Raw genomic sequence first — 25,408 nt, forward strand, 5'->3', positions numbered from 1 at the left:
GAAAACCTTATTACTTATTTAAATATTTTTGTTTCTTCAAAAACCAGAGTCCCATCACTAAAGCCATGAGGAGTATCTATCCCAATTTGCTTTTCTTCCCCTAAACTTCCCCTGAAAGATGGTAACAAGGCACTGGGACCTGGCATTGGAAAAGAACTCTGCAGCACAAAGACAAAAGGGAAGAGTGAAGAAGGAAAAAGGGGGTTTCATTGGGTCCTACTAGGACTTGCACTGCAATGTCACCACCTGTGACTCCTACTTCTGTACAACATGGAGAGAGCTGGCTGACTGCCCAGGCGATTGGGATAGCCTCTTCACAAACAAAGATTCTTCTCCTATCCAGATAAATTTCTTTTTTTTTAATTAATTCTTTATAAAAAAGAAGTTAGAAGTTTCATCACCACAGGATACCTAAAAAAAGCATCTTCAACAGTGTGGTAATGACATTCTTCATAGTGGCTGTTTAAATGGCAACTAACTGAGATCAGCTGTCCCCTCTCCGCTGAGCCCTTACCATAACAATGCAATAGAACTGAGTTTAGGAGAAGAGTAACTGCTAGCCTGTACCATCTGCCAACCTTTCCTAAATACCTTCTCATAAGAAGCTAAAACAAAAGCATAGGTAAGACTATTGCTTCTTACATCAGTTACAGTCAACCAAACATACAAAAGCAAAAAGTATTGGGTTATCTCTGAAACATGTTAGCTAGCTTAAGAATACACCAAAAATGTATTTAGATAACCGTCCAGGCAAGTGGTATGGACTTCTACATATCATCGAAGAGTTTGGCAATGATATCTGAACCAACTGATGTGAACTTCTCAGACAGAAATACAAAAATTGATCCATTCCTTGATTCAGTTCTCACACTTTTAATGTCTACTAAACCCCCTCTGATTTTTGGTAACTGTATTTCTACATGTCTGTCTTGAACAACCAGGAAAAAAGGGGAACTGCAGGCAATGAAGCACTTCCAAATGAATCACCTTTGCCTGGTGTTAAATTTCATTAAAAAAAAATAAAAAAAATCACTAAACACAGAATAGAAAAATAGAGAGGCATCTTTCTTTTCAGGAGCCATTAAACATTCTGATTACCTTTTTCTGCTAGGAATTATATCTCTATGGACAATTTCCCCAGATCCTGAACTCTGGCTTGATCCTGCTTCCATGAAGTCAATGGGGTACTTACTAACTTTATTGGGAGCAGAGTTGCCAAAGCATACTTTGAAAAGTAAAAGCCCATAAATCAATTTACTCTTAAATAGAAAAAATTAAGTTAGCACAAAAATGATCAATCACTGAACTGTAAACAATCCTGCAGGAGATCTATATTACATCATCCCCCTCAAGCCACTAAAGAGTTCTGACTTCCAAAGACAGTCCTTGGACTGATGTCAAGATTGGCTTGTTGACTGTACTACTCATACATGAAAACAAAATTAGGACAAAAAGCATTTTGTAGAAAGCAGAGTTAGAGGATACATTTTTCACATCCATTTAATACAGACTTGCCACAAGAGCATAATTGCAAACAAAAGTTTAATTTACCTATAACTACATCATGGCCATCAACCAGTCCTGCAGAGAACAGCTCCTGAGAAACACCATCTGCTGTGTCTGTCCAAAAGGTGAAAGGAATAAGTGTAAGAGCCCACAAAAACAACAAAAAGCATCAATCATCCAATGCAATTTAACAAAAAAAATTTTAATTCCAAAACACCCATGGAGACAGGCTTGAATTCAAAATTATCTTTCATTAGGAGAAAAAAAAAGTACCACAATTTTCCAAGATAATTATCTTATCAGCCTCTGCACAGCAAAACACATGAGGAGATGATTTGATTCGTTACAAACCCCACACAGACCATTCCTGGACACTAGCATTTCTCCTCTGTTATCTAACGAGGTACTCCCGCTCAGTTTACAACTTTAATACCTTTACAACCATGAAAATAAACTTTGTTGTGGTATTACTTTCGCTCTCTTGCAAGAGAGAGAAAGAGAGCGAGTCTTTCCTGCTCTCTCCATTGCCCTGCGTATCTAGAGACAGAGAAGTGCTGCAACAGGCCTTCTTGTCTGTTATTACTGGGTCAGGGGAGTTACACGAATAGCAATTACTTTCTTTGAGCTTCAGGTTCAAAATACCTTTTGAACATTGTGACCCAGGAGACTCAGAGCTGTGGGATGGACATCAATTGTTGTGTCTGAGTAGGTTAATCCCAAAGACCCTGTGCCTAGTATTTGCTTCTGGCTAAAGACCTTGTAAGGCTTAGAGGCAAGAAACAGGAAACAGCAGGAACAAGCCTGAATTGCACTAAAGTCTCACCTGACCACGGCCTCAACACCAAGCATCTGCAAGGAGGGCATGCTCCGAGACACTTAAACAGCTGCTTCGCTTCTGAAGAAACACACAGGGGAAGAGCAATATACCTGACCTAGCTGCAATTTCTGAAGAGCTCTGAAGAGTATGGCCATAGCCTTGCGCTGGCTACCTCAGTGACTGACTACCAGGAACACAGGACCCTGGTGTTCACTATGCAGAATTCTCTCTGTTTGACCAAATAAGAATTCTTGCATGGCTTACATAGCTGCTTACAGAGTATTTAAGGAATTCTTTTGAAAAGTGACTAAAGCAGGATACTCCATGGCCAGTTAAATGAAAGATATTTTTGGTAGTTATTCCCCATTTCCAAAATCAATGAGACATGCAGGTAGACAACAGAGAATATATCCATGCACAGAACCACTGCAGAAGAAAGATGTTACGATTTACAGGAAAAGAGACACCTTTGCCAACCTGGACTCATTTTTAGGCAGAAGCTCTTTGAGGGCTATTCTAAATAGAGTAAATATTGACTTCTGTGAAATATGTAATGTGGTTATAGTTCCAACGATTGCTATGTAACAAAGAGATGCCTTCTTACTAAACATCTCCTCCTCCTGTGCATTTTATCCAAGTAATACCTGTTTGTTTGCTTTTTAAATAAAACTAAGTTTTATGACTTCTTAAAACAGCACTGGTAAACCAATACAGTTCTACAAAAATGCAATAGAGTCTTAAGTTTCAATGACAGAATTTATTTCTGGTGATGATTCATAAGCTAGAAATGCGACCCATCTTCCACTTAAAGACAGCATTTGAAAAATGGTGCACACTTCATACTTGTGAACAGAACTTATTCTGTTATAGAGGGCAAAGCAATTCAGATATAACCACCAACACCACATATACCTTTATGGCTACTATGTTCCATTTTTTATGACATTTTCCAAATGTGAAAATGTACATTCTGTAGCCATAAACATCACTATTCAAGATCTTATGTACTGTATAGAACATTTGAGTAAAAGTAGAATTGATAAAGATAAAATCTTCTAATACATACTGTACATTATGGCCACTTGCCACTAGAATTTATATACATCTGCTATTCTTGTTCGAGTTAAGTACAACATAAAGCTGTGCATTGTAGGAAATACTTTAGAGTGGTAATTTATATTAACCACAAGCAATAACCAATTTCTGAAATACCTTTTTGAGCAATAAGAGAATAATTTCAAATAAAGCAGCCTTACCTCTGCCTGGAGTAAACTCAAACCGTATGTCATTAAGTTCCTTTCTGGAGTTCCTGAAAAACATTCAGGGTATACATTAAAATGTAATGAGCTTATTCAGACTAAGCATATTCACCTTTATAAAGAAATTGGTTTTAAATATATAAGGAATACTTTACGGTTTTATGTTCCAATAGTGCCCCAACTGGAAGACATGCACATAAAGATACAAAAAAGGGTAAAGGCCCAGGGAATTTAAATTCTGCCAATATCAGATCGCAATATATTTTGTGAGATTTCTCACTTATGACAAATAGTGACATAATTCCTTTTTACAGATTAAGCTTTTACTCTTAAAACTGTAGCCCTCACATACATGAAAATTACAAACGCTAAAATTGTTCTGAGGAACCAGATCTCTTTTTCAATGTTGTTCCATGAATAAAGTTTTTCTGGAATCTCAACTAGTAATGAACAAAAAGCAAACAGACAAAAGGAGAAAAAAAAGCCAGCAAATCTCTGATGTATGCGTTGTTTTCTCTTCCTTTAAAAATGAGACTAGACCATCAAAAAACAGTGGAAGATTAGTTCTTGGGTATTTCATGTTTTTTTTTTTAATATAATGTGAAATTACCTTTTACAAAGTATCATGATTAGTGCAAAAAGCCACAAAGACAATGAAAATAATTCTTTGGAAATACCGTAAAGAGGAAAGCATGACTGTTCCCTCAGCAAGGAGATATCTTTCTGCCCAAAGGGCACAGTGAATCATGCAGTAAGTTTACAGTCCAATTATATTTGTTTGCTTCTCCCTTTAAAAGAAAGGTATGACTCTTGCCAGTATCTTATGTGCAACTTATACACAGGGGTGTGGGGGGGTAAACAGCAGTCACAGATTATGCCTGGGTAACTCAGTAAGGTTTAATACACACCTGCACATACATACATAGACTGTACACTCCCTAAAAAGTAGTAGCAAAAAAATTCAATACTATCTTACCCACAGCAGCAGCAATACTGTCTGCACGCTGTCATGCTATATCAGAGAGACACGCATTCTTCTTTAGATGCTATAGCCTCTTTTCTAAATGTAACTACACAAAACCACAGCAAGAAGAGTAAGCAGAATCTTGTCTCATGAGGTATGATAGCTTGCTGCTTAACACTTCTAGTAAGTCTGATGTTTGTATTGAGTATCCTATTAGACAACAAAGTATGCAGGGACATACAGATAGAACTACACAACAAAATATAAGTCAAGGCTGTATTTAAAGTTTTAAATAGCACTGGCCCTGTCCAGCTCACCTATTCTAATCATGGCAACATGCAGCCCCAAGCAGACCTCACACCATCCACATGTGGAAACGGAACACAGAGAGCCTGCAATCCCCCGACCAGCCTGCGTCACAGGAGAAAAAGACCTTGCCCAGTAAATGGTATCAATGCTCGCATGCTTACAGAGCAGCCCCAAAGCCTAACCACCTTACCCATGTGGGCAAGGCAAAGGAGACAGCACTTTCCTCCCTATCCTTAAGCCTTCTCCCAAGCAAAAGATCACAACAGGCAACAACCTGCACAGGTTTCAGAAGATGTTCTTTGAAAAGGGGCACTGAATGGTCAGCTTAAGCCTAGTCAGAAGATGGGCAAGTCTGAAGTAGGAAATAAATTTTGGCTACAACAGTCACTTATGTATGATAGCCAGACCACTACTGGTATTTCAACACTAAGGCAGGTCAACAATTGTTGCAAATCCCATCTTTGATATTGTGAGGAAAGGCCCCCAGCTATTTTGACACATACGAACACACCCTATTTATAGATAGGAGACGGGCCAGATTCCTGGTATCTCTCACTTAATCTTAAGGACTGTCAGTTCCATGTTAATCCTTTATCTTTAATAATAAAACCACACGCACTGCACAGTGTACTTCAAAGTTAGCACAAGACAAAACAGAAGAACCAACGGTCTAGTTTTCTTGTGATGACTACTCAATTCCTACATCCAGAGAATACATACAGCATTGGCAACGACCACTTCTCTGTAACTGAACTTTATCCAACCTGAAAAATATTCTCCCCAAGCATCCAGACTGGAGAAACTCCACTGCATGCTCATGGCAGTATTTTGGGGGGACTAATGGAGAAGTTTAAGCTTAAAAACACTTGGGTAACTTATAGCATAAAATAAAATCTTCTGACAAATATTTTCCTTTTCAGCTCCAGAAGACGCTCTGCTGTATTGCTGTGCTACTTCAACATAGCCAGTCTGAATGCTACACATAACCCCTTCTCCTGCAGGAGTAACGAAATATTCCCTTGGACTTTAAGTACCCTATCTGAGATCAAATGTAAACAGAGATGCTTGTAAAGAAGACTTAAAATATTTACCAAATGTAAATGCTGAAGAGCAGTTTTTGTCGCACAGTATTTATAAAGCTGTTTTGGAATGAGCAGCTTCTTTTACTGGCCACCACTGTCTGATCAGTGAGGTTCTCCTACCCATGAATTAAACAGAAGAGTATAAAAGCCAAGGTTTCTGGTTTTCTGAAGGTTTCTGCCTTCATGTTTACCACTAAAGAGTGCTCTAACCAGTTTAGGAGATCACACAATCACAACACACTTCTTAAACATCTCAGACAGTTCCTTTGCAACCTCATACTGTGCTGCAAAATCTCCTGTCCTTGCACCTTTCCAACTTCAGTTTTAGTTAGTAATTTCTACCATCAGTAAAACATTAGCTCCTTTGCAAAATAAATGTCCATCTCGTTTTTTGAAAAGGCAAGCAGACTGAGCTTAGGGATGAACTTAACTGCTGTAGCACACTCTTTTTCCAATGAATAGCTCAATCCACTTGAAAAGCTAATAGCAACGGAATGGGTTTTGCGGTCCATTATTCTTCTTTTCCTCAGCAAGTTAACTGTAAGCAAGCTCATATTTCAGCGTACCAGGCCATGAAGTCTTACTGTGGGAGAAATAATTCCAACAGTCAGGCACACTCAGCTGTGACTTGGAACTATCATCACTTGCTAAATACTTACAAAAAATATCACACAGTCAAAAAAACAGCAACTTGTAGGAAAACAGAATGGCTGGCAAAACAGACAAGAGGAAGAGAGGAAACACTGAAAAATAACTATGCCACATGTACTGTTTAAAATGAAAAGTCCTCATTTCCTGAAAAAACTGAATGCTTTAGATCTGAAGGAGTTTCAGGTTCCCAAAATTCTACCCTAGAAAAACTATGGGAATTAAAGATCATTAATGCAAGAAGGCAGATAATGCAGCTAGCCAGGTACAGATTTATTGAGCTCACTTACTTCCGTTATAGAAATCTGCTGCCATTAAACGCAACACTACACTAGGTCTATTTTTATGCAACAGAATTAGTATGAACTTCAGGTCTCTTAGTTTTTCTCTAGAAAAACCTGGATGGCTTTTTGGCAAAAAGGGAAAAAAAAAAGCCACATATGACCTATCTCTGAGGTTGCTTTAGACAATCTACTTCCCTTTGCTGAAATTTATTGTATGTAATAAGCTTATTAAAACTGCTGCTTTGCAAAAATGGAATTTGCACAGAAATTTAGTATTCTTCCTAAACAAGGTATGTTTTGACTGAATGTGCGAAGCAGCTCAGACTTACACACTCATTTCCCACATACACTTTTGAAAGAAGCAAAACAAGGGAATAAAATCTTTATCTCACACCTTTGCAGAGGTAAACCAAAAAGTTTTGCCTCTTATCAGCAGCTACACTGAATTGCTCCAGTCTGCATATTTTTTTCCAAATAGGGAAACAGAGTCAAACACAAAAAACAGTTGAGGAGTAATTCTGTAGATTTATCACTCTTACAGTCATCTATCTAGAAACTAATGTATTAGGCCCTCAGATTATGTCTTCCCACAGAGTTTCTGTAAGTAGAACATATAACATACATGAAGGCACTAAGTCATTATGCACACTGACAAAAATTATTACTTTCTGACAGACTCATACAGCTATGTGAAAGACCAGCTGCTCCTGATAACAGATTCAATCAGGATAAAAACTGAGATGTGTTTTACTTTGTTTCCAAATTGCAGTATTTCCCAAACAGAAAGTTAATGAGTCAGATCTGCTTATTAAAGTGAAGGTGAAAACTCAAGAAAGGTTATAGGTATTCAGCTGTCAACCTTGCTATTTGGAATTGTTACTGTTAAACTATTTTGAACTTACAATGCTGCTGTTTTCTTTTTAATTGTACATTACTATTCAGGAAAGCAAAACAAATGAAGTTTGGCAAGATTAATTTGCTAGAAGCCTGTAAGTGCTTTTGCTTATGGTTCCATTACCTTCCAGACATTTATTGATTTCGATAAATTATTTATTCCATTATTTATTCCACCAAACAGAAGATGCACTTGATTTCTCCCATGAAAGCTCCTCATACTCTTCTCCAGTCTTCAAACACTTCTCTGGTTCTAGCTAGTATCAATGCTACTGCAAATTAGTTTGCCACTTATTAGTTTGATACACTTTGGTGAAAACTGTTTGGACCTGTTGATTTATTTAGAGGCAGATTTTCCAGGTACCATTTTATTTTTTTCATTGAAGTTCTATTTTTATTTGCATCCATTACCCTCTTATCATGCAGCAGCACACACACAATATTTTTGCAAAACAGAAATAGGATTTGAAGAAAGGCACTTAAAAGCTTAGCGATTAGTAATTTTATCTTCTTCATCATTTCTTAATGGTTCCTAGTTTCTCTAATGCATTTGTGAAAAAGTTATTTCTATTTAAAAATGCAGACTCAGGCCTTTTTGCCGGTTCTTAAAATATCTCTTCTGTATTTGCTTTTTGCTCATGCAGTGTCATTACAGACTTACATACCTTAATTATCATGGATACAGATATCCCATCTACTTTAAAAGTACTAAATTTTAAATACTTCTATGCATTTTAGCACATTCTGATTGATTCATTTCCTGCAGGTTTCTTCTCATTAGGCAGTCACTTCCAACAGGTCAAATTCTACAGGGCTGCTTTAAACAAGAGTGACACCTCAAAGCAAACCTAAGACATTTTGGCAGCCATCTACCTTGCAAAGTAATTGCAAAATATAAAACTTTGCGCTTTATGAAAGCATATTTTCTAAAACTTCATTATGATTTTGCTCTCATCAGCATCTCTTGATGCGTACACTAAGACTGCTAGGACATTTGCTTTCCAATGTAGTAGGAAATTATGCTTCCTCACAGGAAAAAAAAAGCACATGGGCCAACTACATCAATTAACTCCCACCCCCAAACTGAGACCATCCCGCCCTTAGATAATGACACAAAGGCTTGAAAAGACACTCCTTGTTGAAGGAAATAATTTGCAGAACAACGCTGATATTTCCAAAAATAAGGAGTAGAGAGCAAGCAGCTTGTGCAGCTGTACAGACTGACATGATTCTGTTGAAAAGATCCTAAGACATGAGCAGAGATTTTAGGCATCCACGCTTAAAGACAAAAACTTGCAAATAATTACCTAATGATAGTCTAATTCCTGCTATAGTCAATTAGCTATGTTCCACACACTTGGTAAAAGACCTGCATTGCTGAGCTGACACTTATGTGGTGAGATTAAAACAGGAAATCATGTTTGTGTAATGATGCAACTGCAAATTTGAGACATTAAATGGGAATATTTCTTTTGTTCTTGAATATGAAATGTCTATCATGCAAGCGAGGCTATAAGTGAGATTCAAGAAAATCAGATATCTTAGAATTAAAATTGTGGTCTAAGTCATGCTGGGGTAGCTGGATTATGTATCAAGCAGCAGATTTTCATTTTTGTTTAGTACTTCATTTTTTCCCAAATTTATCCACCACAGGGTTAAACATCAGCTGCTATTTCCAACAAGCTTCAGCATCTTCCAAATAGTCCTCACTGCAGAGCCTGTATTCCTAGATACACTGATAAAGGTGAATACTCTTCCTTCCCAAAATCAGTAAAAAATCCCAAATAACATAAGCCAATGGGGGTAGGTGGTATGTGAAGAGCAGAACAAGAGGTTTTGCCATTACGTCGCTTGCTGAATTTTCTCTAGCTCTAGCTACTCAAGCTCTAGAAACTCTAGCTACTCAGTTAACACACATGTTTAAGAAACACTGCTATACAGAAATGACGGTCCAAGAATGCTGGCAGCAACACAACTGTAATGAGCAAAGTTGACTTGTAAAACAGTGCTGAGCAGATACACTTTGCATGGAAATTGCATCATTGATGGGTTTTGGTCAGTCACAGCAGAAGCAAGATTCCTTCATGTTTTTCATTTTCTTTTGGGATGGAGCAGTCAGAAGGCATAAATCACAGGCACTCCCAGTCACCATCTGTGCCATCGCTACGTCATGTAGACAGAAGCACTGTCTAGACTATACTAGAGGCAGTGTAGATATCCATGCTTTCAGGCAACAGTCACTTACTTCTGCTGGCATTTCACAAATACATTCCCTTGCATGAAGCTTTATTTTTTTTCTTAATCAAATGCTACTTTTTAATCCAACTATTTAATCATCTTTTCCCATCCCTCCAAATGAAAACCAATCAAAAATCTTAGCTCTTACCATCCCCATTCTTGTTCACTTGCATATGTGGTATTAACCTACCTAAAAGTACACAAATGTTCTACATCAATGTTACCCAACTTGGACGCTGAATATTCTTACTGTTAGTATATCCTTCTTCTGTATGTTGGTTATCCAGCCCAAACAAGGCCTGAGACTGTTCCCTACTACGTCTATGGACTGAGAAGCAGGAGCAGCAAGAGATAGAGCTCTCCTGGAGCAATCAGTATGCACTCTTACTAGACCTCTTCCTTACCACCAAACCTTTGTTTTAACAGGGTCTGACAAACAGTCTGACATACAGATAGTGCGAGGCACAATCTACTTTCTTTTTGACTTATTTTTCCATGTATTTGGTGTGACTTAAAAAAAAAAGATGCTTTTCTTCTTTAATCCTCTCTTTCTTAAGTCCCAATTGAACGTGGAAGACATTACCAGTCAAAGAAAAGTGGAAAGGTCTTAAAAAACACAGAAAATCAGAAACTACACTTTGCAGCATAGTCAATAAAATACACACTCCTCACAGGCAAGAGTCCTAGGTTTGCCCATACAGCGAGGTAGTTAAGAGGTCTGGGCCCTTGCTTCGTTTGTAAAGACAGGTCACCTGGCGAAAGGGAAGCTCCCCTGCACTTTTAGTGACTGAGCAGCATTGAGGAGTGCCGTGACCCTATTAAACAAAGGATAAACAAGAAAATACTCTCAGGAGAAAGTCGGCAGTGCGCCTATTTCTTCTGCTTGTGAGATCATGACTAATTATAATTCAGCCTAACTTCATGACAGCAACACAACTGACCTCAAGAAAATCTGTATTAAGTCTTCACTCCCTAAAAATCAAAAGGTCCTGGAGGACCCTGGAGGGGTTTTGTAGACCTCTAACAAGTCTGGCTAGTAGAATAGACAACCCCAGAATATGAATTCTTCTCTGGAGCTACTGATTAATCAGCCTTCAACTAAAACCATAGAAACTTTTTGCTAAGCATGAAACCCACAAAGCGTCATTCAGCAACCCACCTTTCACCTCCCCATACTCCTTCAAGCCCTATTCCCGCCAGAACAGAATTTCCCCCACCATCAGGGACTAGTGACACTGGGCAAGTCTGAGTGACTTTAACAAAAAAAAGCCCAAAAGGAAACACTGAAAACAACCATCATACTTTTACAAAATTTAGGTCTCAGAGACGTTCCTCCCCTCCTAAATTTGACTTGCATTCAAACTACCATTGAAATAAACTAAGTTCGAATGGAGAAAACAAGACAGCATAGCTTAAGGAACAAGGGTAAGAAGCACGGTATCTGCACTGCCTCACTGCAGTTGCTGCTGTAATTAAAAACACAGAAGCACTTACAAGATCTCCTCATTCAGACTGCAGAGAAAGGAGAAGTTCAGATCAAAATGGAGCTGATGGTAACCAGAGTGATGGCTATGCTATATATCCTACAGCTGTATCCATACAATTTTCATTCTACAGCTCTGGGCAAGAGCTTTGTGTGTATAATGCAAGAAGCATAATTAAGGACAAAACTCAAAAGAGTAGAGTTTGTAGGGTTTTTTAAAATAAATTTTGCTTAGATTTTTTTCCTTGTTATTCCAGTGTTTCTGGTTACCTTCATTCCCACAGTAATTGTCACTCCTTTCTCATTCCCACCTGCTTAAGGCACAATGCACTAGTTACATATGTTTCCCTTTGTAGCCTAGCTCTTACAGGGCTGGTTTATTCCATACACGTTTTACATTTCCAGTCACTGCTCTATATTATATATGGGGAAAACTGATCAGACCAACAGTGAAAGAGATGGAGACAATGTGCTATTTCCATTCCATGAGAACTACTGTGAGTTTCCTTTCCCAGGGGACAACAATTTACTCATACATTTTATAGTAAAAATCACTTTGTGCTATGCTACAGAGCTTGATTCGAGGAAAATCTTGATAAAGTGATGCAATACCCCTTCGTAAGTATTATCTAGTAAAAAGGTCAACTGAAAGCCTACTGAGGATAGGTCATAACTGTTTCTAATCTCTGTTTTGATCAATTAATACTTTTTGTTTCAACTTAATTTCCAGAAGACAGTTAATATATATAAAACATAGGAAAGGGCAAACTGGAATTTTACTGTCAGTATTGTAAAGAGGAAGCAGAGGTAGAATCCTTGAAAGTGAATGTATGTTTCCATCGGTCCCAAATCAGATGTCTGGCCTGGTATCTAAAACTTCTGACCTTCACTTTCCTTGCCTTGCAGCTTTCTCACTCTGCAGATGTGGGAATTTATCCACTCAGCCAGGACAAGGAAGCAAGAACTCTCCCCTACCCCTGCAAGACTATATCTCCCCCGCAACAAACCTTTTTTTTTTTTTTTTTTTAAAGTCATGCTACCACATACCCAGCAGAACAGTAACCAAAGCATCAATAACAGGAAACCTGTTATTAAAGTAATTTTCCAAATGAAAACCCTAAAGTTCTTATGGGATCACATAAACACAACGGAAGAGAGCATTTACTGTAAAGCAGCAATAGCCTCCTGAGGACTCACCACGTGTTTATGCAAATCCCTTTCTCTTTCACACTTCCATGCTCCGCTGTCATTTACTAATCAATATCCCATCTCCTCTACTACTCATTACCATACTATCAGGAGTAGACTATGTCTATTCGGCAGCACATCATGCCTTGTGAAGCGGGATGAATCTTGTCAACATATTTTTAATGACTTCAGGTCAGTTCTAGATTAAATGGGGGGCATTTGTTAACTTTTCATAGTAGCAAAACAGATGCTTAAAGTCAGTCCTGCTCACAGATTGCCATCAACTCAAATGGGAATACAGTCTCTCTGTGTTAGCAGAACACAGGCCTGAAATATAAAGCTCTTCCAAGCCCATTAAAACTCTACCATGTACTTCAGTGGTTTTGAAAAACTCCCACGGGTTTACAACTTACTCCTCTCCATATACATTACTGAAGGGAGGAAATACCATTTGCGTATGAGGTTGAAAGAACAAGTTGCAAGACTGAGGAGTTAACACACAAAACACTGCCGCAACCAAATACAATGCCCAGCCCTGTTTCTTGTACCCCTCCCTCGCCAGGACAGCCCTTTTTTCTGTATAATATTCTGTTAACTTTTTTGATTCTATAATGCTGAAAGAAAGTAAAGTAAAACCAAGCTAGGTATTCACGGAATGTGATGGCAATTTTAAAAAGAGTTTTCCAGGAGTACTGAGTAAAAAAGGCCTATTCATTCTACAACATTCTTAGATGGTTTTATCTTGTAGCAATAATCCATAGCTTAAATAGCATTTAATAATGTTTACCTGCTCTTAGATAAAGAGCAGGTAGCTGAAATGAAGCAACACACTTGTTAAACACCGTATTTCAAGAGGCAACAATCATACTGATGTAAAACAACCAAATAATGTTTTCAAAGCTGAAAAATAGCCAATACCACAATAAAACACTATCTTTTGGTTATTAGGTTGCTAGAATTAGCCTACATTTATTTATTAAAGATTTCTCTTGCCATCTACCATACAGAAAAAGCAAATGTACATTACAAATAGTAGTCACCAAGTGAACTGTTACGGTCACAATTAGATCAGCTAACAACATTGTCCATGGCTCCATATAATCAAGAGGTAGCCAACAGCTTCTCAAGTAAAAGAGGACTTTATGACAGTCCTGTCCAGAACTGACCAGTCCCAATTTCTTTATTTAAGACTTATAAGAAATTGGAATGCTTTTAATCTGGAGAGACTGGATGGGATATGAGTAAAACTAAGAAATTCTCGAGTTACATGACACAAGAAGCACGAGAAAACTATGGCTTACATCCAAGTACAAACTAGGCGGATTTGCAAAACTGTGTTTATCTTGATCATCTCAGAAGCTGCACGTGAACACACGTCCTTCCTCTCTGTCTGCTGGTTTACAGCCCCAAGCCTTCATTCCTTGACATAGAAATGTTAGAATTGAAGATATTTTACATTTATCTAGATATCTAAACACACTTTCAAATAGGGTCTTTTCTCTTTCTGTAGCTGCTAAGGGGAGAAGCTAAATCAAAGTTATAAGCCCTTCAGTGATATTTTTTCTTCCTTGCTATGTTTATTCCCAGCTATGTCAAACAAGAAACTCTGGACTAGACAATTTTTTTTATGACCTCAATTCTCACCTGGTCCTGACTTCATTTCTTTCCATAGGTCCTTGCAAGTTCAAACTTCTTTTAGTGAAAGAGCACTGCTGACCTATTTGCAATGAAAAGCAGTATTCACTTGCATCATCCCTTTCGAGGCTCACACTTGTCATCTTCACTAAAATAGAGTGGATACAAACAACGTAGCCAAAGAGCTATCACTTTCCTTGATGCAGAGAAGCCAAAACGAACTGTAAGTTTTTCCCTAAAATTATTCCTGAATTAGCACAAAAGTTAAAAAGAAATACAAATTTAACTTGTGAAAAGCATCAAGACTTTTAAGAAGTGCTTGAAATACAATGGATACAATGCAGCACGCAACTATACTGAGAATTTATTAAACTGGTAAAATCTCAATATTTGGTCAAAACCACAAGTGATCTAAAACAGACTCTTCCCTAAAAAGACCTGGAGTTACCTACAGATGAGATCTGATAACATTAAAAAACAATCATGCTGCATTATGCTATGAGACCATTTCAATAACAGAGAGGACAATTTCCATGCACATAATATTTTCATTGTTTTGTTAAGTATTCCAGCGCACACTGTGGTTGTGGAAGGCTTTCTTAGTTTTGCCAATAATCTAACTTACCGCTCTGAGTACCTCTCTGAAAGACATCTCTATTTGTCAATAACTCACCAAGGAATGGCTGATGAGTGCACAGTTTAAGGAAGTCAAACCTGTATTAGCTGTGTGACTGAGGTGATACACCACCTGCCTCACTGATAAGGGACATCAGAGCAACCAACAGATTAAACATTCAAAGGCTTACTTAGTATGCTTCAGTACGCCTTATGCATGACACACTTGAAGTGAAATTCCAGTTCTTTAGATCACAACGTGTGAAAGGCAGGTAACTGACAGGAAAGTGGGGCTACTTTTGGACAGAGTTTTAGAAAGTGACTTCATTTACAAAATCAGGACAAAAGCCCTGAAGCAAGCTCTACAGGAATGTGCATTTGTTGGACAGAGGCTTACGTTCCCCAAATGCACAAAACAGGCTTTGAGGGAAAGCTCAGAAAAACCTTTGGCTTTGCCCAGAGCAAAGAACGTTTTAACTATGCTGGATGGAAAGCTCCTTGCATGTGTGCATCCTTTTAAGGTCCCTGGCTAGGAGTTCTTCACTCCTGAGGGTCTATCACTACATTACCATCACAGCCAAAGGAGACTTCTAGGTAAACCAGAAACAAATCTAAGCCACCATGAAATTATGACAACCTGCAGAGCATCCATCTAAAGTTCATGGATCTTGATGAGTCCATCAAGAAGAGTGGAAAGTATTCCAGCAGAGCAAGAAGTGTGAATTTTATTTTAAAATCTCCAAAGGTTTCATCTAGTTTCCCAGCCACAGGCCAAACTTTCTCAGGAGTAATTTTACAATAAATAGGCTTCATCAGCAAAGCCTGCTCACGTATTAAGTTCTTGTTCCAGCTGCATCTCAGGGCACCTCCTTTTGCAGTTCACAGGCCCCATGACAGCAGTGATGCCACAGTTGTTTTGCAGAACAAAACAGGATCAATGAAATAAGCTAACTTAAAATTTCACGTCCCCAAAATATCAGAAAGCACAAACCAACAAACCAAAACCTGACCATTTTACAGTGACCCAACACAGCCCCAGAAACACTCACATCAGTACAGTGGAAAGACAGTGAACTTCAGTATTATGCAGCAACAAGTAGCCAAAACAGACAATACTATTTCAACTAGTTTCACCCCAGCCAAATGTAATGTCACCACACTCACAGGCAACTTTAAGGCAGATGAATGAAGCAGTATGGCCTCTCAAGGAAAATGTGATGCATTTAAAACTATTAGAAAATTATCTGATTAGAATTAAATATTATATTATCAAAATGTAAGTCATATTATAGTTCACCATTAACAGACATGCATATTCATAATGTAAACAAATTTTACAACTTTCAGGAGCAGACTCTGAGCTTTAAGCTATACACAAACAAAAAAAAACTACCTTTAGCTCTGAGGTCAACTCAGGCTGTCAAACTATTTCATTTGTATTCTGTTTAACATTCAGGAGGGGTTTGTTCAGACTTTAAAATAACAAGTGTGCTTCACTTTGTTGTGTAGAGACATTTTTTGCCTGAATTACTTTAGGTTTTTGGTTCATTACCAGGTGCAGTTTGGATCCAAAAAACACAAGGGAAAACAAAATTCATTCAAACTAGAGAAGCTTACTGAAAGTTGAAAATCAAAAAGACTCTTTTCCCTTCCTTTTGCAAATAATAAAATAAAAGTCAGAATGGAATAAATAACTCTAGTGATTTTAAAATTTGAGTATCTGCCACACCTCCATATGCTATTAAGTGTCTGTAAAATTTACAACCATAGCTATGCAAGCTGAACACCTAATTCCCTGCCTTCTACCTATTTAGACATCCAAATCTTGATAACCTAAATTTAATAAGTAGAAATAATATATTGATTCATTGGCTCAATAATAATCTCTTTTAAGTGCAAAACTTGTTTTGATAAACAAATACATCGGTTCTCTATGAAATAAATGATGGTATAACAATTGCATCCAAGACTGTTTTAGTTTGCTAATTAAAACAAATCTAAAAATGTTTAATTCATTTTTCAATAAAAATACAGCTTGGCATAAAAACATCCTTAAATAGTGAACAAGAAATGAATAATTTACCATTTTTAAAGATCAAACATTGAAAAAAATAATCGAGGTACAAATGGAAAACAGGATTAGAATCAATATTTTAATCAAGGCTTCCTGCTTACTGATTTCAGTCATGATTTAATCATGATTAAACAGGTTATTTACATCAAGCCTTCATGCTACGAAAACAAATTTCAATTCAGTAACCATGTCCCCACAGCTCCCTGATTTCCAAGCCAATAGTTCCAGGGGTGATGGCAAAACATAACATAGGACAGTACTCAATACTGTAATCACAGGTACATTTGATTTCAAGAATTCTACAAATGCTTTATCTTATGATACTTGTTACTGGATCAATCCTGGTCCTACAGAGGAGCTCTGTTATTTTCCAGTTGTAAGTCTACTGCACAGCTGGGAGCTTGTTTGTGGATGTTGTCAATCAATACACCCGAGAACAGAAGCCACTCTAAAAAGCAAAAATAATGAGAAATACCTGCACCTGGTGAAGGATACACATCAGCCCCACTTCTTTCAAAATGAACGGGATTGAAAGAAGTTTTTTAAAGATACCAAAAAACCTAGAAACTGTGCCAGCAAAAAAATAGGTAAGAGAGAACTCCTGGATTATGCTACCGAGTCAATTATCAAGTTCAATCAAGATCTCCTCAGGGCATGGAGTTTGCTTGTTTATAGATTTTTTTCTCCTAAAAATCTAAACCTAAATATCAACAACATGAGAGTAGCTCTCCTATGTAACTCTAGCCAAGCACCCTATATCTGACAGTGGACACAGTGGAAGCCTCAGAAAGAAGATAAAAGTGGGACAGGGCAGTGCTTTCTGCTAATATTGTTCCAGCCATAAACCATCTGTGGTTCAGGAACTACCTCAGTTCAATGTGGTTTCTAAGCACTTCTGCTGGTTTCAAGACTACCATCATCCAGTTTTATCTGATTCCTCTAGTTCCTGCATGAAGACAATGAATAATCAAACCCTGCTCCCAAATTTTGTGCTACTCCATTCACAATCCATTCATCATGGATTTATGTCATAAATATAGACACCTCCCCTCAGCTATGGAATTATGCCATTCCACAACCTTGGTCATCCCTGCTGCTCCTTCTCCTCTCTGAAATTTTTGAGATTAGAAATGGCAGGCAAGTGACACGGACTGCCCACAATATGCAAGGCACAGGAAAACCACAGACATATACAAGTTATGTAGATGCATATAGCTATATACAACTGTATTTCCTGGTTTGCCCGTTAGTCTATTTCTAATACTGTCTAGCTTTCCACTTGCTTTTTCGACTTTTTTGACTACTGAACATTGTGCAAAGGCTTTCATGCATCTATTCATCATAAATCCATCATCTTGCTCCTGAGTGGTAACGATCTGTCCATCATTTTGCATGTTAAGTTAAGATGTCTTTACATATACACACATCACTTTACCTCTATCCATTGCAAGTAGATTGGGTTAAAAAATAAAACATCAACACAAAAAAAATCACATGTTCCTATTACATGCTAATATGGTTTACCCAAACACAAACTCTGTGCCAGTAGCAGCTTGACTCTTCTCCATCCCAGATGTCTTCTTTTGTAACTTTACATGTACTTAATCTTGTAAGAAAAAGGTCAAAAAACAGGCCTACATTAAAGCAGAAGGATTAGCACTTCAGCTTCAGCTCAGACTGAGGTTTTATCACTTCTGTTCTGGCATGTGGAAGAAATCACGCTTCACTTAGTCCTAATGACTCTCCTGTTGTAGTCTGGCATAACCAACTGCCAGCTACTAGCTACTCCAGGGACTCGTTATTCTGAATTGTATCTCTCTTTCAGGCTCCTGAGAAGGTATATTCCTCAGAAAGGATCAAATGACACAGTATCAAAGTGTGATAAACCAGTTGAAGAATTAACTGAAGAAATATTTTTGTAAAAGAAAAGAAATAAGAGACATAACACACACTTATCTACAAATAACATGAACTATCAAAGTGCTGTTACATACAGTTCTGTCTCAGAATTTCTCTACAAACAATTTTAAATAAGATATGCAATTATATAATGGAAGCACCCTATTTGCAAGTACGTTGAGTAAAAATTTTCCCTTTGCCCCTTTTGTTCTTACACAGGCTTAATTCATCTAGTGCACAAGAACTGTATTAAATTACGTCCTGGGACATTCCAAATTACAGTCAGTAAATTATCTTCCTGTCATAGGAGCTAATTTAACCATCTTAGATTGCTTCAGATAATTTACAATTCTTAAGTATTAACCATTAACAAGTCTCCCAATTTAAAACGAAATGCCTCCATTTTTAATCTAAACAGTCAAACCCTCAGACAGTGACCTTTCCACATCTGCAACTGTAACAACTTCGTGGTTAACCTGGAAATTTCAAAGGGAAGTGGGTATTTCCTCCCTTCCCCCCCCCCCCCCCCAGTGGTATGAAGGAATGGTCATGGGGGAGGATCAAATCACAGGGAATTGCCTTAAAGCAATCTCTTTTCACAGAGCTCCTGCTACACTCCTCTGCTGAGACGCATGCTGTGTACAGCCTGATGGAAGAGAATAATTTGGATTACATATTTCATTCCTTCTCACCTCCAAATTCTCCTTTTACTGCCAAGTAGATGATAAAGAAGTAGCAACATGTCAATATAATGATAGTTCATACAGTTTGAGTCATAGTTATATTCCATGGCAACAGATAGGCAACAACTAGTCTCTGAAAAGCAGCATTTTTCAGATCACGGCCAAATTCAAACAGTTTCTTAATTAAAATTTGAGCTTTAAAAATATTAATGGTCCGTATTAAGTATTTAATACCAGAGCCTTTCACAAAGTTTGCACAGAATTACCTCAGACACTGCAGCTAATTTCACTTCTGGGGCAGAATACTCCAAGATGTAACAGTCCAAAAGACAGAAAATGAATTGGAAAACGCTGTCTCCAACTGAAGAAGCAACTGAGACTCCAGCTGGTCAGACTGTAGTTCCTAAAGGTCAATTATGCCACCTGCACTCAGACTGCAGAGAGTATTTTTACAAGTTAGTCCCACTGAGAAGACCATTCTTTAAAACAAAATGGTATTAAATACAAGGTAAGGATAGAAAAAATCAGATACTGAAGTTGGCAACTATCCGCACTAACAGAGTTAAACAGCAGCTCTCCTAGAAAGAGTGCCATGGGATTCTTTAAAGACTGTTATTTCAGCATGTGAATTGTGCATCTCATCCACAACATGGCACTTCTGCTAACCAGAGGCTGGTGTTAATTCGGCATTCCCCACCCAATTACTGAGCTAGTCCAATCCCGCTTTGCCTGAGAACAACAACAGGACTTGGCCATCCAGTAACAGCATTACTGAAATACATTGACCCTTCTGCCTGAATTCCTCCTTTGAGAGGGTCATTTTTTATTTTTTATTATGTACGATTAATTTCTCTTGGAACACAGTTTTGTATTTTTTTCATAGCATTATCTTCTGAAAAGCTGATTTTTTTTTTGTCCTAACACAGCATGATTTGAAAAGAAGAAAACAAGCCAGAGCAGCAGTTTGCAAAGTCCCTTTCTTTTCTGTAGAAGGTTGCCTGTCTTCCAAGGCTTTGGCCTGTCCCAAATCTCTGGGTGTGCCCAGTTTGAAGACTGTGTCCAGTCTTCAAACCTTTCAGACCACACTCCAAACTCCACCCGAAGCTGTTTCTACCCCTCAGACTCTGAGGAGCAGCCTCTGCTTCCATCCCGGACTCTCTGCTAGTTCCCCTGCCAAAAAAAGTCAACAACACCGCAAGTACCATCAGTCTTCTCTCCACTAACCTTTATCCCCTGCCTGCATGAGGATCCTGGGGAAATCTCTTCTCCCCTCAAGTCCTAGCCCAGGCAGCCTCCCTCACACAGACGGGCCCCGTCCCGTGCGAGATGCTCGCCACCTCCCAGCGCCTGTCCCCTCAGCCCACGGCCTCTCTCTCGGCCGCGGGGAAACAAAAGGGAGGCAGTGAAGAGGGGAGACCTTCCGCAGTCGTCTCTTGCCATCTCTGCTCCCCCTTCCCTTCTCATCCCCCACACAGACAATTCACTCCTCCTGTATTTACATTTTTACCTACATCAGTTCTTCCTTTTTTTTTAGTAACTATAATTCACAGCACCTAAAACTAGTGTGCTCTAAACTAATCAAGCCACTGCTGTTTATATAATTTGATTGCCTCAAGTGAGTTATTTTAGAAGAAAAAGGATGAATACTGAGTTTTAAGCCTGTGAATCTGGCATCTAATGTTCAAAATGTTCATCTGAATGTCAAGCTGTACTTCAAAAACCTATATAATAGTACTAGATGAAGCATCACAGGAAATTGTTTGTTTCTATCCTCACACTGTAGCTAACTTGCTCCATAATAACATGGTTCACAACTTATGGTTCATTTTAACAAATCTCATAAAAATCCTCTGATGGGCTCTAAGTCTACATCAGCTATATGACTTAATGATCAATACACCAAAAGACATCAACAGAACAGTTTAAAGTCTGCAGCAGAGGTGGATAAATGGAGAAATCCCTGCAAGCATTTTAGCTGTTTACTACATTGCAATCCCAAAGTAATGCTGCATGGCACAAAGCAAGTCATCTACACAGTTTTTATTAACTACAAATTCCAAAACTGGCAGTATTCTTACTTTCAGATGATCGAAAAAGTTTACTTAGAAAGTTAATTACAGCAAAGGACAACAGTTATGGGCCAGAGCAGCTTTCCCCAAATAAGGTTTCTGTTAATTTAATGCAGAACGAGACACTCAAACATTAATTTTAGGCGAGCATTCAGCAGACTTCATAGCCCCTGCCACATTCACAGAAGCCTCTGTTGTTCCCCTTCTCGGGTCAAGAGCAGAGAGGAAGCACAACTATTTAAGTGCTATCATGAGAGCTGTTTCTTTGCTAAACACACAAGTGTATTACAGACTAGCCAGTGGCTGCCCTGAATTTGTAAGCATGTTCCAAATACTAAACAAAACAACTGTTGCCTTTAAAGTAGCAAATAAGAATACATGCTTAAGTACTAATGCTGAATCTATACCACTGTGCAGAGGTACAGGGAGCTGGCAGCCCTATCTTGAGCACATACATCTGGCCAAGTCACAGCTAAAGGGAAAGGATGCTTTTTCATGCACCCTGCAGTAGTATTCCCCAGTCCTCCAACAGATTATGCTTTAGCTCCGACCCAGTCACATGTTCAGGTTTCCTTCAGAAGGAAACACAGACAAACAGGGCAAAGATATGTAACCCAGCCACCTCCCACCACCAAGGCAGGATGCAGTCAGAGCTCATGTGGGGCCAGGAGTTGGAATGTAGCACAGAGCACTCTTCCCCAGAACACAGGTCAGCTTAAATTAACAAAGTTCACTCTGCAAAATTATTCATCAGATTTTTATTTTTGCAAGATACAGCCAAGAGCGCTCCCAAGCACCAGAAGGTATCTGCTGTTCACGACTTCTTTGTTTTGTTAAGGGGAAACTTTCTGCCTCCTAAAAGCTAAATTCTTGTTTCTTCCTTCTCTACAAATAACCATCTAAACCATCACACTTATAACCCCATGAATTTAGTTACAATGGACTTGCTCCTGAGGAGGATAGCAGCGGGAATTTTTTATCTGCGAATTAGGAGGATTCTTAACAGGAACAAAGGTTGATCATGCAAACAGAGTTTTCTTCCTTTACTTCTGGCTTAAGAGCTGCAGAAAAACTGAAAGCATAATCCCTGGCATTTCACTGTATTTGCAGGACAACAATGTTTGCCCACTGGATATGCCAACACTGCAGGTAACTGGCTAGAAACTAATCACCCTACAGGTTCCATCATGATTTAAAAATACCCAAGCATCTCACTTGTGCTTCTATGTTGCTGTATAAGATGGTCAGTTTGATAAATTAAAATGAAAAAAGAATACTGGTAGTGTAATTGGGCAGTTATGTAAACTGGACAACAACTAAGCTGATTCCAAATAATTTGAAAGTCTTTTCCCTCCCCACAATAAAATGTATTTCTGCTTCCTTCAATGAATAACCTTTGGCAGACAGGTGGTTTCTTGTAGTTGTCACTGCAGTAGTAGTCAAGGAAAAGGGAAGATAATAGATCTTGGAATCAACTTAAGCACTCATTCTGTGCACATATTTTTTTCTGATTACTAAGAGTTTTTAATGTTACTGTCTTAAAGCTATTTGCCAGGCATAAATCTGCCATTTTTTTCTAAGCTACTGGTCATAATACTGTAAATATCTGTTTCCATATTTTTTAATCTTTTGGTTAGTAAATATAAAAATAACATCTAACTTTTCCCCACTAATATGACTAGGATATCTCTGAGGGGCTGTAATCTCTTGTCAATACAAACAGGATGAAAACAACTCCAAAAGTAAGATTCGGTAAATTTTTTAAACTTTTAAAGAAAACTGTTATGAGTACATAGAAAGCTATCAAATTTCTCATGAAAAAATACTTTTCTCCAAGAGTTAAACTGCATAATTAAGCAACCACTATCACATATTAGTTATAAACTGATTTTAATGGAAAGTAAACTGACTCGTTTTAACCATGTATAAACTAAAGTCAGACAACATATTCATATCCTTTTTCTAAAGTATCTGTCATTTCTCCACAGTGGCTGATCAAACTTGCCAATGAAAAACGTTCTGAGTAGGCAACTTGTAATACAGCTATGGTTTATTTCTGACAGAGGCTGACTGCTGAAGTGTGAAAGAAACTCATTAAAAATCTCTCACTGTGATCCTTCATTGCAAGAAAAGAAAGAAGGAAAGAAAGAAAGAAAATACTTAATGAAGGGTACACTTAGCCTGAAGCCACATTCATATTCTGCTTTTCATTTTACTCTATTTCAGTAAGCAATTAAAAGACAGCAATTAGTCACAGGAACATTATTCATACTGGTCATACTGGGAGATTAAAGAGGTTAACACTTATTTTATGTTAATATTATGAAAGTAATGAGGGAGATCAGGAATAATACAGTAAACTAAAAAGGAATGCTAAAATAAAGAGCAGAATCTCTTACCTTAATCTTAAAACAAGATTCACTGCACATGGAACTTCGCTGTATTCATCACTAACAGCAGGCTGAGGCTATTAAAGAAAAAAACAAAAAGTGTTATAATGGAGGCCAAAGGGGAAAAAAAAATCCTGAAATACTTGCCATGCTAACAGTCTGAAGTCAGCACAGAGTATTTTACACATCCTCTAACTCTCAAAAACCTTTTAAACAGTTCCAGTAATGCAATCTAAAATACAGGTCATACCAGTAAAACCGCCATATTTCAATTACAGAGATACAAATGACAAAGCCTACATTAAAGCACTGGATGTAAGAGCTTTTAATCCACCTTGCATCAAACTCTGATAAACTATTAAATAATATGTGTACAGGGAGAATACGAAGCTAATATCCACATTATTTTTGTATGATACAGTTTCAGCCTTAAAGAAAGTCTTGTGTCTCAGTTGCTGAGAACTAGTAGCCTAACGTACCAGGCATCACAGCTTGGAGTCTCTCTTCCACAGAAATATCCATATTCCTGATTTCTCTGTCTTGGCACTATCATTTCTGCTTCACACTATCATATTTCCCCAGCCCTCAACTAACATTTTCTACAGTCTAACATATCCCACAGAAGAGGACATGAGGATCCTCTGTGACTCCACATCCAACTTGACATATTCTTACCACTCGCAGAAGCCTGTTCGAGTTACAGTCAAGTCTTCCCAAACTAATTTAAAGACTCACATCACAAATCAAGTTACTTGAATTACAGCCAATTTTTTAAAATGTCTTATACAAGATGAGTAATCTATTATCTGTGCAAGAATTTGCGTACACCTAGATTTTAAACACGAATTAATGAATATTTGGAACATTACTTGATCACTAAAAGTGGAGTAGATTTTTTCTAGCTCAAATAATTTCCTTCCATTGATGTGAACTGCTACTTGTATTTCTGCATCCTCAACAAATCTACTATTTCTGTGTATGACAGCATGCAGCCCATCAAAGACCAATAGACACACCAATAGGCACAGGTTGCAAGAGTTTTCTTAGTCTCAACTCCAAGGCATCTCCTGGAGCAATCACAAATAAACAAATTAACAGAAGACAAAGAAGAATGAAGGTTTCTTTCTCATTTATAAACTAAACAGCTAATTCATAACCAAAGAGTAACCTGTACAAACTGATTCACAAAATGCAAAATTCTGAATTTGTAAGACATATAAAGACTAATTATGGTTAGTTGAAATCTTCAATGTCTTCCTCAGGAACCATACTTTAGAGAACAGAATTAGAACTAGACTGGCCACCTGCCATCATGGGAAACCATTTCCAAGACTTGAGTATTCATGAGTCTTTGTAGTGTTTTTAAAAGAA

General features: G+C 37.9%; 1 protein-coding gene across 2 annotated transcripts in view; it reads right to left on the reverse strand.

The window, feature by feature from the left end:
• The window catches only part of STK39 (serine/threonine kinase 39), a 105,595-nt gene that overhangs the window by 19,302 nt on the left and 60,885 nt on the right, over positions 1–25,408 (reverse strand). For both annotated transcript variants that reach the window (XM_026094063.2, XM_026094069.2), the window contains exons 13-15: positions 24,047–24,114; positions 3,580–3,632; positions 1,552–1,620 (exon numbers count right to left, since the gene is read on the reverse strand). In XM_026094063.2, coding sequence (XP_025949848.1) covers positions 1,552–1,620; positions 3,580–3,632; positions 24,047–24,114 — 190 coding nt within the window. The remainder of the gene's footprint in view (positions 1–1,551; positions 1,621–3,579; positions 3,633–24,046; positions 24,115–25,408) is intronic.

The sequence above is a fragment of the Dromaius novaehollandiae genome, chromosome 7 (genome assembly GCF_036370855.1).
Source record: "Dromaius novaehollandiae isolate bDroNov1 chromosome 7, bDroNov1.hap1, whole genome shotgun sequence".
NCBI classification, from domain to species: domain Eukaryota; kingdom Metazoa; phylum Chordata; class Aves; order Casuariiformes; family Dromaiidae; genus Dromaius; species Dromaius novaehollandiae.